Source organism: Staurois parvus, unplaced genomic scaffold (genome assembly GCF_062004578.1).
Source record: "Staurois parvus isolate SC_StPar_1 unplaced genomic scaffold, SC_StPar_1.0 ptg000276l, whole genome shotgun sequence".
NCBI classification, from domain to species: Eukaryota; Metazoa; Chordata; class Amphibia; order Anura; family Ranidae; genus Staurois; species Staurois parvus.
In genome coordinates, this window is record NW_028318072.1 from 2794332 (window position 1) to 2808782 (window position 14451).

Genomic DNA, 14451 nt, shown 5'->3' on the forward strand with positions numbered 1-14451 from the left:
TGGGTGTAAAAGCAATCAGTGTAAAAAAAAAAAAAAAAATCTTCATCACCCCCCACAAGTAGTACAGTGTCACCATGGTGACACTGTACTGCTAGGGTGACAGTATGTAAAAATAAAAAATAAAAATAAAAAATAATATAAAAAAAAATAAAATAAAAATGTAAAAAAAAATGTTTAAAAATTATAATGTTTGGTTATAAACTAATTTTGATTTTTTTTTTTTTACTAAAAAAATAACGGAATAAATTTTGGCCAAGATTTAGGATGAAATATTATTTATTTGCAAAATTTTATTAAAAAAACACTTTTTTTCAAAATTTTTGGACTTTTTCATTTACATAGTAAAAAAAATAAAAATCCCAGCGGTGAATAAATACCACCAAAATAAAGCTTTATCTGTCTCAAAAAAATGGTAAAAAATTCATATGGGTACAGTATTGCATGACCGCGCAATTGTCATTCAAAGTGTGATAGTGCTGAAAGCTGAAAATTGCCCTGGACAGGAAGGGGGTAAAAGTGTCCGGACAGGAAGTGGTTAAAAAATATATCATTCATTTTTATTGCAGGGTTCTGGTCACTTGGTAAGGTGGTGCCCTTTAAAATCTATGCAAATCACTTGAAAACTCTTTCATTATTTAAACCCTTTGAAAAATTGGACCCTTAGTGGTGCTTTTAATGGATATGCTCCATTTTATCCCTGCAGTTTTATGTAACTGAATATACAAATAGAAGGTGACCGGTATAGCTGGTGCTCTTGTGTTATCCAAATGTAAACACAATAGGTGGTCTTCGGCCAGTGTTGACTGCCTCATACATGGTATTTATATGAGGCTTTTATAATTTCAGTAATACTTCTCTTTCTACAGGATGAGATTGCGGACTTTCTCACGGGGGTCTTAAATCGAGCTGAGGGTCATTCTGGTTCTGATCCTCGTGATCTTGATGCTGAGAAAAAGAAGAAGTCCAGAGATTTCCTGAGGAGAGACCTGCCTTTAGACTTGCCAGAGCGGAGCAGCAGACCAGTTTCACCTGGTGCTCGCTTCCCGGCCTCCCCCTCTGGCTCTGAGGTGAGGATATAAGTTAACATTGTCATCTGGACATAAAAATACCAGTAATAAGAGACTAGTGGCTACATGTACATGCCAACCACAGTGTAAATTGTCACTTTCCCATGTTTCCAAAGCCTCATAGGCATGACTCTGTATACCTGTGTATGACATGGCAGCTTCATGTAGCCCCCTGCATGTTGTTGATACCGAAGGGAACAATAGCCCATATATATATATATATATATATATATATATATATATATATATATATATATATATATATGCAGCAACTTGAGGTGTTCCTCTGTAAAGGAATGCAGAGTGCAACACTAAGGAGATCAGAGAGGGAGAAAGAGCATGGTCATTAAGAGAGGCTGATTTACTAGTGGAGTTGGGACTAGTGAATACTAACACCTTTAATACATCAACCTAAATTTGTTAAGATATGTATGAAACCTCCTAAACTGATGACAGGAAATGGGGAGAGCTTTTCTTTCTGTGTTATACAGGGTAAATCATTATATCTGCCTAGATAAAAAAAGAACTATAAAATTGTAAGTGTTTTTTTTTTTTTTTTCTTTTTTTTTTAATCTGTGGTTGTAAAGTGATTGTAAAGGTCCATATTTAAAAAATAAAACCATATCATACCTGCTCTGTGTAATGGTTTTGCACATAGCATGCTCTAAATCTCCTCTTCTAGGCTTCCCCGTTGGCACTCCAGTCCCCAGAGTACGCTGCTAGCTCTGGGGATGGGGGGGGTGGCACTCGTGCATGGTTGCTCCTGAGCCACCTCTGTGTGTCTATGAAACACACAGAGCGTGCCCACCTGCTCCGTTCTCACTGGCTGTGATTGACAGCAGCAGGAGCCGGTGTCTCCCACTGCTTCGTCTCAGCCGGTGAAGAAGCAGAGACCCAAGAGTGCTTCTGCTCTTGTGCACATCGCTGGATCGGGCTCAGGTGAGTATGCGGAGGCCTGAGGGAGGAGCTGCACACTGAAGGTAAAAAAACCTTCAGCCTTTGGAACCACTTTAATGTGTTATAAAGTGTTGATGTGTTTCAGGTTTGCATTACTTACCTGACTCCCAACTGCAGGGGCCAATTGCAAGTGTTTTTTTTTTTTTGTTTTTTTGTTTTTTTTCTGTTCCTTTTGGATTTTTGTTTTTGTATTGAAAATATACACTTGCCAGCCACTTTATTAGGTATACCTTGCTAGTACTGGATTGGACACCCTTCAGAACAGCCTTAATTCGTGATATAGATTCAACGAGGTGTTAGAAACATTTCTCAGAGTTTTTGGTCCATATTGATATGCAGAGGAATACACAGCAGCATGTTATTGCTGGCACACTATAAACAGGTTTCTCCCCTGTCAGTGTTATCGCCTGCTGGGACCCGGTAGGGTGCGCGCCAATGGCGGCACGCACACTACCTGGAATTGCAAATCACGTATACATATGTGACTTTGCACAGCCCTGCCGCCCTGCATCAGTATTTCTGCTATAGGGCAAGGGGGCAAGTGGTTAAAAAGGAAAAAAAATGCAGATCCAGTATACCTTGATGAGTGCATTGACTGGACAATAGTAAATCACAAAATAGTTTATTTAACATTTTCATATATTATTTAATGTTACATTTCTCAATCTCCATGCTTTTTGATTTGCACCGCTTGGAGTTGAATAACAGTAGTAATTTTTACTTTAAATTTGTTTAAGGATATGTCTAGCAGTCCTACATCCAGTCCCAAGACTAAATTAACAACAGTATCCCATAAACAAGGGCAGACAACTGTGCCACTGAAGACCACATTGAGACCTGGAACCACTGTGAATCCAAAAACCCAAGGTATGAGCTAAAATCTAAACAGTTTGTTTAGACAGGACTTTTTTTCAGCAAATTTTCAGTCTCCATTATTTATAACAGCAATATTTTTCTGTTTGAGTTTTGTAAAGTGTCATGTGCCTGGATTTCAGTAATTCTGTGCTGGGTGGATGCTCTTGATGCTTCCTATAGGATATCCATGTTTTCCACTTTGTTTGGCAGATAGTTTCAATTTGAGAACATGTTTTAAGATGACATTGGAAATTATTACATGTTTTATTTTTCTCTTCCCTTTTATATATTATGCATTTTGTCTTCCAGCCCAGTTTGCGGCTTTCTTGAAACAAAACATGCTGGTGAGGAAGTCTCTCCCTGCAGGTTCGCCCTCTTGTGTATTTGGTGAGTCTTTTCATGTGAAAGCTGTCCAACTGTGTAAAGAATCTGTCTACAGTGAACACAGCACAGAAATTATTGCGTGGGGCATTGTGTAATAATTCTGTTACACAGCATAAACAATTCTGAGCAGGAGCAATGACAGTTTTATTGTAATTGTGCAGCTTCATATATAAATTTCTCCCTCTGCATTTTTGGAGGAACACAATGACATAATAAAACCTGCTCTTGGCCGCTGCTTCATCATTGTGCATGTGTATTTCACGACAATCTGGCTTAGACCTCAAATCTGTATCAATTGGTTATCCAGAATAGAGGGAGCAAGGGGCGCAAATACAGATAAAAAAAAAGTCACATAGACCTTGCTAACTTGCGTGCACCCTAATTTCTGTTTGATTGTGTTGCTAATATATTTTCTTTCTTAACCAATTTTCTACAAATTTTTAAGATTTTGCATGTTAGCTCCCTTGCACACAGTAGCTTCTAGGTGCTGTATGTCCCTCCTGGCATTTTAGTGTGCCCAAGAGGCACAGGTGCACCATCCAGCTCTGCTACCTGCACTCTTTTAAAGTCTATGAAAGGCTGCAACAGGACAGGGGCTGACTGCTGTACCAAGTGTTACTCGTGTTTAGGGCCCTTTTGGTTTAAGAACAAATGCCCAGAACATAGGCACCATTCGGCGCATCATCCAGCCTGCTGTAGACTGTGCAGTGGGCCTGAAAAATAGTTAAAACCCCCAAATATTATATACTTTCTTAAAGCAGAGATCCTGAAAAATAAAATGGCTGTAGATGCAATTTTTTTATGTCATATGATATTAACACACAGGTTTAACAAACGCATCATTGCAGTAAAGAACACACTTAAGTTAACTTTAGTGTGCAAAACACAATATATCATACAGATTTTTGTAAAATATAAAATACAAGGTTGCAAAGTGTAAAGAGATACCTAACATGTCAAGACTTAAAATTTTGTGTGCCAGTGAACCAGCAACAAATTTGGCACTCAAAGATGTCTGTAGGCTACAGTTTAAAGGCTTTTGGTTTAAAGTTAACCATGAATGATGGCCCCAGAATTATTGCATTCACTCTGATGTTCGTGGGGATATGTAACATGTCCAAGAACGATCATTGTTTTTGTGCATAGGCGCTCCCGCCGTATGTGTTTATGTTCTTATGTGTGACTTTTTTTTTGTTTGTTTTACACATAGGCCCCTTTCACACTGACCACCTGAAAAACTGACAGGCGGACCCAATCAGACCATACATAGCTCTCTATAGAATGGCGGGTGTCGTGTGTGACGTGTCCGCTGACACCCGCCGGCATGTGATCTGATCCTGTACACGAAAAACAGACAGATGGGGATTCTTTCCCCATCCGTCCATCAGATTGGATGATAGTCGGATAGAAACGGACAGGCGGTCTGTTTCCATCTGACTGCACCGTAGAAAACAGCAGGCTGTGTCTATGTCCATTCTGCATAGCGAAGCGGACCCAGACCTGTTATGTGCGGGATCAGCAGAGCGATCCCCCGCTGAGTAGGCAGATCCGCTTGACCAAGTCTGCCCTGTCTGAAAGGAGCCTTAACTTTGTTGTTCTTGCATAGGGGTTAAAGAAGCGAGACAGGACCCCTACTTGAGGTTACAATAAGTTCCTTTTCTAATCAGCATCAGGACAAAATTTAAAGTGTTACTAAACACAGGACCCTACATTCACTATATCTGGTCTCCCATAGTACACAGAACATGAAAATGCAATTATTTTAGTAAATATAAATTGCTAAATACCTTTTTTCATCAGCAGTTATAGCAGTCTTGTGACTTCTATCAGTGTCCAGCCGAGCACCGGTTAAAGCCTGTAGAGGAGGAGTTTTCATTCTGCTCTAGGAGGATGCAGAATCCCTGACCCTCTGTTTGGACAGTGCTGATTGGCCCTGTGCTGATCACATGCACTCTCCCAAGAAAAAGAAAACCTTTCTAGCAGTACACACCAAACTGAGCATGTGCAGAATGTCTACACACGATATGTCTTATGAGGAGATAAGAGGGGGACACTGGAAGAAGGGGAGGATCAGAGAAGGATCAAGCAGGATTAACCCCTTAGGTTCCACAGTGATTATAACGAGCATGCTTTACTGCATATACAGACTGATTTTACTGTTGTGGGTTTAGTAACACTTTAAAGAGAAACCTTTTATGATTTGCGTTATGAAAAAATCTGAATATTTAGTCCTACGTATCACAAATGGTAAGCTTTCCTTTTAAAAGATTTATTTTTACCCCATTATTTAGCTGAAATTATTTTATGTGAGGCTGGCTTTAGGCCCTGGGAGGTGAGAGGTCACCTGCAGTATTAAATTAATGACTAATCATAAAAGTACAGACGTATCTGAGGTCCCAAAACTTGGTACCTGCTGTTGTGGAACCCTAGTAAAATATGTCTCGCATAAAAACCTAAAGCAGTGATTGACCTTTCTGGGATCCCAAAAACTGGTTGGGAAGATCCCACTGCAAAGAAAAAAATAATCTTCCTTTGTGGTTATATACTTCACCAAACAGTCTGAATATCTGCTTCTTTGCCCAGTCCCAGTATCTTCAGAAACAGACGATAAGGACGACAACAGAGGGCACCTGAAGAGACCTCCCAGCCCTGGAAACAGCTCTGGAATGAAGCCTTCTAAGCGTCCAAAAATCAAAGTGACCATTGTCTCTCATGGAGACGGAGCAGGAGAAGGTACCTTTAGCTCACAGGAAGGTCAATGAATGTGACTAATATGCTGTCTGCTGCGTACGTGCTTCTTGCCTAACTCTTGTTCTGCCCCACACACCTGTTTCCTTGTAAAAGAGGTGCAGGAAATGAGACTTCTTATCTAACCAACTGAACTACTCTCCTGACACTGACCTCTTAGAGAACATGGGCATTGGTCCAGGAGCTTCTCATTTTGCTTTCATCCACAGCACAAGGTTTTCAAGGAAACAGAGTTTCACCACTAAGCACACGCCATAGTAATCATCAGTAACAGTTGCAGAAATGTATTGCATCCGTAGGATGAATTGCAGGAAGCACAGAACTGCTTTCCCCCATCCTCCGTAATTAGATCTGAGCAGTTGATGACATTTGTAAGGAGCGCTGCCCAGCTCAGTCAGTTCAGCTGTCCCAGTTTTAGGATTGCCACAGTTTACAGATAACTAAGGTGTAATTCACTACCAGGGTTTTTGCATTTGCCCCACCATTCTGGCTCAGTTTGTGGCGCTCAAAAAACAAGGCTAGATACCCCTGGACATCAAGGACTATAGCAAAACATTAGTATTCTGTTAACTGGTTACTACTTGTCAAGATAGTAGTTAGCATATGAGTTAAATTCATATATCCTTTTTTTTTATTCTGAATGTCCATATACACTGCTCAAAAAAATTAAAGGGACACTTTGAAAACACATCAGATCTCAATGGGGAATAATCTACTGCTGGATATCTATACTGATATGGACTGGGTAATGTGATAGGAGCGTAATAATGCCCCATTGTATGATGGAAATAAACGTTACCAACCTACAGAGGACTGAATTCAAAGACGCAGCAAAAATCAAAGTGAAAAAATGCTGCAGCAGGCTAGTCCATTTTGCTGAAATTTCATTGCAGCAACTCAAAATGGTACTTAGTAGTTTACATGGCCCCATGTGCTTGTATGCATGCCTGATGTCGGGGCATGCTCCAAATGCGCCAACAGATTTGTCCTGGGTATTTCCTCGCAGATCTGGATCAGGGCATCACTGAGCTGGACAGTCTGAGGTGCAACCTGGAGGTGTCGGATAGACTGAAACGTGATATCCCATGTTACTATTGGATTTATGTCAGGCAATCGTGGGGGCCATTCAGTGATATTCCTTCATCCTCCAGGAACTGCCTGCATACTCTTGCCACATGAGTCTGGGCATTGTCGTGCACCAGGAGGAACCCAGGACCCACTGCACCAGCATAGTCTTACAATGGGTCCAGGGATTTCATCTCGTTACCTAATGGCAGTCAGGGTGCCATTGCCTAGCCTGTAGAGGTCTGTGTATCTCTCCATGGATATGCCTCCCCAGACCATCAGTGACTCACCACCAAAACGGTCATGCTGAACGATGTTACAGGCAGCACGTCTGTCACGTGCTCAGGGTGAACCTGCTCTCATCTGTGAAAAGCACAGTGTACCAGTGGCAGACCTGCCAATTCTGGTGTTCAGTGGCAAATCAGAATTGAGGTCTATGGTGCTGGGCAGTGAGCACAGGGCCCACTAGAGGACTTCGGGCCCTCAGGCCACCCTTATGAAGTCTGTTTCTGATTGTTTGGTCAGAAGCATTCACACCAGTGGCCTGCTGGAGGTCATTTTGTAGGTCACTGGCAATGCTCATCCTGTTCCTCCTTGCACAAAGGAGCAGATACCGGTCCTGCTGCTGGGTTAAGGACCTTCTATGGCCCTGCCCAACTCTCCTAGAGTAACTGCCTGTCTCCTAGAATCTCCTCCATACTCCTGAGACGGTGCTGGGAGACACCGCAAACCTTCGGGCAATGGCATGTATTGATGTGCTATCCTGGAGGAGTTGGACTACCTGTGCAATCTCTGTAGGGTCCAGGTATCGCCTCATTCTACCAGTAGTGACACTGACCCTAGCCAAATGCAAAATTAGTGAAAAACAATTAGAAAAGATGAGTAGGGAAAATAATGTCAGTTGCCTCCACATGTAACATTCCTGTTTTGGGGGTCATCTCATTGTTGCCTATCTAGTGCACCTGTTGTTAAATTCATTAACACCAAAGCAGCTGAAACTGATAAACAACCCCCTCTGCTACTTAACTGACCAGATCAATATCCCAAGAGTTTCATTGACTTGATCCTATACTCTGCTCAAAAAAATTAAAGGAACACTTTTTATTCAGTGTATATTTTTAAATGCAGACTAAACTGTCCAGGAAAAGTGGCAGATAGTGGTAAAAGATCTGTTTACAATGGTCAGCTTTTATTCATATAGCTTAAACTTTTTCCAAGAAGAAAAAAAAATCTATGGTCATACCTGCTTAAAAGCTGAAGTTTGGCTTTTTCTTTTTCGCTTACTTAAAGTTTGCTTTAAATTAAGGACTGTTGCACACTGCTGTGCTGCAGTTTGGCTGTAGCACTGGTGTACCCATGGATTTTGTGCAGGGTAGCTACGGTTTCCTATAGATTTTCCATTAAGTCCCACATTTTCTGAAAGCTCTCCAAAAAACTTGAATCTTTGTTGCACTTTCAGAAAAAGCGCCAAAAACACAGGATGTAATAGAAAGTACGGGAAGCCACAGGTAACCCGCACGTGAAACCACAAGTACATCTGCACTGCAGCCAAACCACAGTGCAGCAGTGTTAAACTGCTCTTATTGTTAGTCTAAGCATATCCACAGGTTGGCAATGCTTGAGCATGGATTGTTGCAAACAATCAAAGGGAACTCAGAAAAACAAAAACTACAGTGCTACTGACAGATTGCATCATATAGGTGTTTTCTGCCTATAGTTCCCCTTTAATCAAATCATACAAGTTTTTTTTTTTTTTTTTTTTACGTTTTTGCCATTAGATTAAACTGGACATATAATCCACGTATAGCAGATATATAAATAAACATACATGCCAGATCTGTTGTTTCCCTGATGTGTCCATGCCTACATTAAGTCAAAAAAATTGTTTTGGAGACAAAGAAAGCACTGTGCACCTTCTACTCTATCGCTGATTTTCATTCCTGCCTGTATGTCATCTAGGTTTACACTGCTATACCTGGAGTAGAGTCTCACTCTTTGTTCACTCTATGCATAATTCTTTCCATTGACAGTGGTTTTGGTCAACTCTGACCATGTCACCCTCATCTGCCTCCAGCTGTGCTTGTTTTGTGATTCCCTGAAGTCTTGCTTCTTATCTTGATTCTGTATATTGCCTTTCCATTATGCAATCGCAACATGTCCGAATCTGGACATGGAAGGGACAGTCCTACACTACTAGGTGCCCCTAGCTCACATTCTACTTATAGCTTCAGGACTGCTTTTCTAATGTCTGCAGCTCAGTAGGCTAGACCCTCTTGACTAAGGTTTCTACTACAAGACTTTGTGACCCAAATCAAGCTGTTATTTGCAGAATCTGGTCACAGTGGCCAAAAGTACAATACTGCTCCCTCTCCTGCAAGTCCTGTATCTGAATTGCCTGCAGCCATAGTGGCTTCAGAGCACCAGTACTTGAGGAGTTGCAGTCTCATGTGATTACTCCCATACTAAAGAAGACCTCTTCAGTTGTTAATGATGCAATGCGTGCTTCTCTGAATCCAGAGCAGTGGCTCTTAACGTTTTTTGAGTCACTGACCCCTTTAAGAGTCTCATTAAAGCTATGGACCCCCACCCCAGAAACATTGGCTTAAAACAACTTTTCATGCAATGAATAGATGTGGAAGGTGTGACAATATAATTCCCGGAATGCCCACAGTGTAGCACTATTGTGGTGATCCACATAGCCATTCACACTCAAGCTTGTTTTGACATGTTTTGACTTACCCTCATCTGAGCCGTAGAGTAGTAGAAGAAACTAGAAAATCTACAATTTCTGGGGAAATTGTGTGAAGTGTTCTTGCCTCCACCAGTAGTCTACAACTGGAGTGGGCGGAGTAACTGGGCGGAGTAGCTTTTGTCACTCTGCTGCCTGCTCACACACCTGGGTTCCTATGGCAACTCACTCTACAGGAGAGGCATGGTTATAAACAAACTGCTCCAACTTGCTCACTTCACTGGCGGTTGCCATATTAAAACGGTTGTCGTTTTGAAACTATAAATCCTACAGCGAAGAGCTTTATATTGTGAGAATCACAAGAACCAGACCTACATTTTGATGCATGGTATGTCTCTGAAATATGAAAAATGAAGGCACAGTCGCAGTTTAAAAATTTCCCTTCAAATTTCAGGTGTCTAGAGTGGAGTTTCAATGAATGTCAATGGGTGGCGTGAGTTGCAAACAAATGGTCATATTGTGAAAACTATCAGGACTATGGCTTAGCCGTGGACATTGTTAGTGACAGCAGGGATAGCTGAACATTTTGATATAAGATATGTGTAGGTGGGCTTGAAAATGAGGGAGTGATGGCAGTTTACAAATCATGTTCTGATTTTTCAGCTCACACTCTAGCTTTTGTCAGCTCCCACTCTAGTTGCGCCATTCATTCCTATGGGACCAATTTCACCACAAAAACCGCGATATTTCGTGAACCATTCGGCGAAACGTTCCACAAAGTGATAGCCCACCAATCGGGAACAATCCGCACGTTTCGGTATATTACTGTCTATGTAGTGTAAGAACTGTGGGAGGAGTTAGGGTGGCTATAATAATAAGAATCTATATGTGAGATAACAGGGAGGGGTCTGCAATGCAGGAACACCTAAAAAAGAGAGGCAGGGAACAACGCTCAACTTCCAAGTGTTCTGGAATGGGGCTCAGAGAAGTCTGTATTGCCCTCAGTGTCACTGAACTTCTCTGTGACATCCTCTTTGTCAGTATCATGAACTTCCCCAGAGAGATCCTCATTGTCCGTATCACTGAACTCCCCCTGAGAGATCCTTATGTATCACTCCTGTCAGTAATCACTGAACTTCTTTCAGAGAGATCCTCACATCAGTATCAATGAACTTCCCCTCAGAGGAATCTTCACATCAGTGTCACTGATTCGGCCCCAGAGAGATCCTTCACCTGGTGTCCATTGAGCTTTCCCAACCTCTCCATCTGCTCAGTAAGCTTCGAGTCTTTTTAAACCGTCCGAACTACCAAAATATCAACCTATGGAGAGTCAAATTTGAATTTAACATTAAAATCTTTCTTTTGGCTTGTATGTTCACTTCCAAATATTTCTGGCTCTATAAACCATCTAAAAACACAAATAATTCAGATTTGATCAATCCTGAGGTGGCAAAACCCATTTCCCAGAATCCTTTGCAAAGATATGCAAATGAGCAGGTTCAGCCAGTAACATTCAAATCATACCTGTGCTGATAACTGTCACCAGTGTGCCTATGAGAGCTCTCAACTGACTTTTCATGCCATAGCTGGACACAGGAGCAGGACCACGGCAACCGCCTGTAAAATGACAGCTTTCTTAACCACTTCCTGTCCGGACACTTTTACCCCCTTCCTGTCCAGGGCAATTTTCAGCTCTCAGCGCTATCACACTTTGAATGACAATTGCGCGGTCATGCAATACTGTACCCATATGAATTTTTTACCATTTTTTTGAGACAGATAAAGCTTTATTTTGGTGGTATTTATTCACCGCTGGGATTTTTATTTTTTTTACTATGTAAATGAAAAAGTCCAAAAATTTTGAAAAAAAGTGTTTTTTTTTATAAAATTTTGCAAATAAATAATATTTCATCCTAAATCTTGGCCAAAATTTATTCCGTTATTTTTTTAATTAAAAATTATAATGTTTGGTTATAAACTAATTTGGATTTTTTTTTTTAACATTTTTATTTTATTTTTTTTTATATTATTTTTTATTTTTATTTTTTATTTCTACATACTGTCACCCTAGCAGTACAGTGTCACCATGGTGAGACTGTACTACTTGTGGGGGGTGATGAAGATTTTTTATTTTTTTTTTACACTGATTGCTTTTACACCCATATAGGATGTAAAAGCAATCATTTCTCTTTCTCTCTGTCTGCATTCTTGCAGTCATTGAGAAATACTGAGTGAGCTGTGATTGGTCACAGCTTGTCACATGGTACAAGGCTGTTGTGAATAGCCTTGTACCATGTGACCTCTGTGATCATTCACAGATTTCACACGTAGTAAGCAATGATGTCACAAGTGACATCTTGTTTACTACTTTGCATGTGATCACTGATTCGCCAATTAGTGATCACATGACCGGGACCTCGTACAGAGGTCCCGTCCGACGATCGGTGTTTCACTGTGTCCGGAGGACACAGCGGACACCGGATCGCGGTGGTGCGCGCTCCTAGGGAGCGCGCACAGCTAGAAAAGGCGGGTGCCGTTTAGGAACGGCAACCCGACCTTGGACTGCCACCGCCCTGCCGTTTATAAACAGCAGGCGGACGGCAAGAGGTTAACTACAAAGGTTGGGAGGGGGAGGGGGGATTCTGCTTTAACCATTTGCCACCCGCCCTATGGCCGAATGGCGGGCGGGAAATGTCATCAGCGTTCCAGGTGGACACCACACAGCGTCCTCCCGCACATGCGCAGATTGCGCTCCTGCAGAGCGGCGCGATCTGTCACCGGCCGTGTACCTCGGACACAGCCAATGACAGATCTGAGTACCGTCCCCCGTTGCCGGTACCATGTGACCTGCTGTGACCAATCACAGCAGGTCACATGACAGTTGTATACAATGGATGGCTTCATTCATACCATCCATTGTATACTACTGCCTAGCTGTGAATGGTCACAGCAGGTCACATGCACATGTCATGTGATTAGCTGTGGCCAAATCACAGCTAAGCACCAAAAAAAAAAAAAAAATGTATGAATCGATGTCATTCAGGTAAATGCTTGCTTATAGCAAAGTAATTCTTTGCTATAAGCAAATTGCGGAAAAAAAAAAAAAAAAATACTGATCACTTCCCCAAAGTAGTACAATGTTACTATGGTAACATTGTACTACTTTGGTCATAGTGAAATATGAAAAACAAATCTTAAAAAAAATAAAAAAAAAATAAAAAATAAAAAAATTAAAAAAAATAAAAAAATATATATATAATTTACTGTCACCACTCATTGTCCCTGATCTCCGCCATGTCAGTTATATGATGACGCTGTACTGCACTGGTGACCATATGTAAAAAAAAAAAAAAAAATAGTGAAACTAATTTTTTTAATTTTCCAAAAATGACAAAAAAAATACAACTTCAAAAAACTTGCCATTCCTCTTATGAAGTACGTCGGACTGTCTACTCTGCAAAAAGGGGTCATTTGGGGGATATCTGTACCGTCCTGACATTTGGGGGATATCTGTACCGTCCTGACATTTGGGGGATATCTGTACCGTCCTGACATTTGGGGGATATCTGTACCGTCCTGACATTTGGGGGATATCTGTACCGTCCTGACATTTGGGGGGATATCTGTACCGTCCTGACATTTGGGGGGATATCTGTACCGTCCTGACATTTGGGGGGATATCTGTACCGTCCTGACATTTGGGGGGATATCTGTACCGTCCTGACATTTGGGGGGATATCTGTACCGTCCTGACATTTGGGGGGATATCTGTACCGTCCTGACATTTGGGGGGATATCTGTACCGTCCTGACATTTGGGGGGATATCTGTACCGTCCTGACATTTGGGGGGATACCTGTACCGTCCTGACATTTGGGGGGATACCTGTACCGTCCTGACATTTGGGGGGATACCTGTACCGTCCTGACATTTGGAGGGATACCTGTACCGTCCTGACATTTGGAGGGATACCTGTACCGTCCTGACATTTGGAGGGATACCTGTACCGTCCTGACATTTGGAGGGATACCTGTACCGTCCTGACATTTGGGGGGATACCTGTACCGTCCTGACATTTGGGGGGATATCTGTACCGTCCTGACATTTGGGGGGATATCTGTACCGTCCTGACATTTGGGGGGATATCTGTACCGTCCTGACATTTGGGGGGATATCTGTACCGTCCTGACATTTGGGGGATATCTGTACCGTCCTGACATTTGGGGGATATCTGTACCGTCCTGACATTTGGGGGATATCTGTACCGTCCTGACATTTGGGGGATATCTGTACCGTCCTGACATTTGGGGGATATCTGTACCGTCCTGACATTTGGGGGATATCTGTACCGTCCTGACATTTGGGGGATATCTGTACCGTCCTGACATTTGGGGGATATCTGTACCGTCCTGACATTTGGGGGATATCTGTACCGTCCTGACATTTGGGGGATATCTGTACCGTTCTGACATTTGGGGGATATCTGTACCGTTCTGACATTTGGGGGATATCTGTACCGTCCTGCCATTTGGGGGGTATCTGTACCGTCCTGACATTTGGGGGATATCTGTACCGTCCTGACATTTGGGGGATATCTGTACCGTCCTGACATTTGGGGGATATCTGTACCGTCCTGACATTTGGGGGATATCTGTACCGTCCTGACATTTGGGGGGTATCTGTCCTG

The 14451-nt window shown here is 42.0% G+C and overlaps 1 protein-coding gene across 2 annotated transcripts in view; it reads left to right on the forward strand.

Moving 5' to 3' along the window:
* Nucleotides 1–14451, forward strand: part of KANSL3 (KAT8 regulatory NSL complex subunit 3) — a 99303-nt gene that overhangs the window by 43795 nt on the left and 41057 nt on the right. For both annotated transcript variants that reach the window (XM_089681712.1, XM_089681713.1), the window contains exons 13-16: nucleotides 867–1067; nucleotides 2762–2891; nucleotides 3189–3266; nucleotides 5847–5996. In XM_089681712.1, the coding sequence (XP_089537838.1) occupies nucleotides 867–1067; nucleotides 2762–2891; nucleotides 3189–3266; nucleotides 5847–5996 (559 nt within the window). The remainder of the gene's footprint in view (nucleotides 1–866; nucleotides 1068–2761; nucleotides 2892–3188; nucleotides 3267–5846; nucleotides 5997–14451) is intronic.